This window comes from Siphateles boraxobius, unplaced genomic scaffold (genome assembly GCF_051911475.1).
Source record: "Siphateles boraxobius isolate OS27281-9 unplaced genomic scaffold, OSU_SipBor_1 284, whole genome shotgun sequence".
NCBI lineage: Eukaryota > Metazoa > Chordata > Actinopteri > Cypriniformes > Leuciscidae > Siphateles > Siphateles boraxobius.
In genome coordinates, this window is record NW_027508902.1 from 72,501 (window position 1) to 75,000 (window position 2,500).

The 2,500-nt window shown below is 43.7% G+C and overlaps 1 protein-coding gene across 1 annotated transcript in view; it reads right to left on the bottom strand.

Moving 5' to 3' along the window:
- Positions 1-1,641, bottom strand: part of LOC143753427 (poly(ADP-ribose) glycohydrolase-like) — a 71,034-nt gene extending 69,393 nt beyond the window's left edge. Inside the window, exons 1-3 of the mRNA XM_077245728.1 lie at positions 1,508-1,641; positions 1,347-1,420; positions 170-314 (exon numbers count right to left, since the gene is read on the bottom strand). Coding sequence (XP_077101843.1) covers positions 170-314; positions 1,347-1,420; positions 1,508-1,603 — 315 coding nt within the window. The 5' untranslated portion in view covers positions 1,604-1,641. The remainder of the gene's footprint in view (positions 1-169; positions 315-1,346; positions 1,421-1,507) is intronic.
- Between the last annotated feature and the right edge of the window lie 859 nt (positions 1,642-2,500).

Genomic DNA, 2,500 nt, shown 5'->3' on the forward strand with positions numbered 1-2,500 from the left:
CTCACCCAGATCATGACCGTAACTCACCCAGATCATGACCGTAACTCACCCGGATCATGACCGTAACTCACCCGGATCATGACCGTAACTCACCCAGATCATGACCGTAACTCACCCAGATCATGACCGTAACTCACCCAGATCATGACCGTAACTGACCGTAACTCACCCGGATCATGACCGTGTGCCTGTCGGAGGGTCTGAGGGCCGGTAAGGAGCCGCTGCACGCCGGCGCCCTCCTCAGGTCAGCGAGAGCAACACCGTGACTGATGAATTCACTGCTGAGCGCCTTCTCATCAGCCCCTGCTGCAGTCCTGCGATGAGCGAATCAGGGATGAGGAGCCAATCACATAATCAGAGACTCAAGTTGCTGTTAAATGGTGTTACAAGCTACACAAGATTTACATAAATACAATAAAACATTCAGCCAAATAAATTTACACATTTAAGTTGTTGTAGATTTTTCAAATGATAAAAATTCTAAAACCTTATCTGGAATATTTGATTAAACAGGTCCTTAGGAGAGGTTGCTAAATGCACTTGAATGTAATGAACTGTACTTGAGTTTCTTTGCCTCTTTTGTGTTTGTTTTGTGATTGTGTGATCTAACTTGTTCTGCTATCTTGGCCAGGTCTCTCTTGAAAAAGATATTTTATATCTCAATGAGACAAACCTGGTTAAATAAAGGTTAAATTTAAAAAATTTTACAAAATACAAACTTTGTCTACTTGCATTAAAAGACGTTTAGTAAAAAAGAGGATCTTGCAGAACATAAAGTTGGTTCTTCAGTGATTCAGTCCAACAGTGAATGTCATTAATGACACCAGTGAACAACACTTGATCAAATCTAGATTTGCCAGAATTACCCAGATAAGACCAGCTTCGGCTTGTGCTGTTTTTACCGTCCATCACTTTAACACACTTGCATCTTGGATCCTGTTTCAAAGTGTGTGTTCTCGAGCGCCACACACTGTTGTGTGTAAATTAACGGCCAGAACGCATTAAAAGTTTCTGTTTTCTGTTAGAACGGTGTGTGTTTGCGGCTGCTAAGTTACTAACTAATGATCTTTACAACGGAAGTGAATCAATCAAAACTAACTTTATCTGGACAATAACTTTATTCTAGATCTGCTGTAAAGCCTAAACAATCTCTGTTACTGTAATCTCCTATTATCACTGTAAAGATGCTGTGAAACAGTCCATATTGTTAAAAGCGCTGTATAAATGAAGGTGAGTAACTAGGAGCTCAAAGGAGTGTTTGTGATTGGCTCTTCCGCTTTCAGACAGGAGTACTTCCTGTCAGGGATTAGCAAACACTGACAGTGGCTTTAATCAAACAAACTCACGCTAATCTGCGGAAGATCGAGCAGATCCTGTGGCTGAATCTGATCCTCATCATCCTCGTCACTTCCGTCAGGTTCTACAACAACATCAGACCAGCTTTAACTCTAAACCTGAAACCATCATCACAGCGAGACTATCAGAAGAGAGATGACAGATTACCGACCGCGGAGGCCCTCCGGAGCCCGAACACACACGCCACGAGGAACACCGCGACACACACGTGCAGAAGCAGAGGGTTCGAGTCCTGAATCCCGTCCATCACTGTCCATCACTTTCACTTTATTCACCTTCACTTTCCGTTTCACAGCAGATCGGCTGCACGTCATAAAACTTCATGATGTTTACGGTTTGTATCTAATAAATTAGCAAGGATCTGAATCATGTAATAGTTGCCACGGATACAAAATAACAAAGATTAAAAACTAAACCCTCCAGAAACTTTTCTACAATCCCTCATCATGAATATTAATTAGGTATCGCCACTCTGATTGGCGCTCGTCGTCACAGGCGCATCTGTGCTGTCCAATGAGAACACAGAGCGTGATTCACCTGCTAGTGAAGTATGTGATTCTGCGCGCCTCCGGGTCAGAACCGGCTCGCCTGGGCTGGATGCTCGCGGGGTCGCGCTCTGGTGAGGTCGAGAGGTCAGTGTGAGCTGAGCTCTTCCGGGTCACACTGGGCTTCTTCTGCAGCCAGAGGTCCAGAGAGTTCTGACTGCTTTTGCCCGGGATCTGCCTCTTACTCTGGAGTTTAGTTGAACCTTCAGGACGAACGGCTTCTTTTCTTTGGTTTTCTGCATCTTCAGGCCTGTTTAATAGAAATCATATTATAAATGATAGGTTAGAGAAATTCCAGCTGTTAAAGTTTGGATAAACTTCTTTTGTTGTACCTTCCTCCAGACTCCAGCGGCCTCTGGCGCTTCCTCAGCGGCTCGCAGTCTGACATCTGAGGAATAAAGATAAAGAAAACTCTAATATAATGCACTGATGAGTATCACGACATGTATTAACACACGACAACGGTCCAGTCGTGTTCAAGGTTACTATTTTCTGCAGTAATCGGATCACACTCGCAGTTTTAAAGCTTATAAGGATAGATTCCATGCAGAGACTGAAGTGAATGAATCTCACTTCCGGTTTTCTTGACGTTTAGCGCC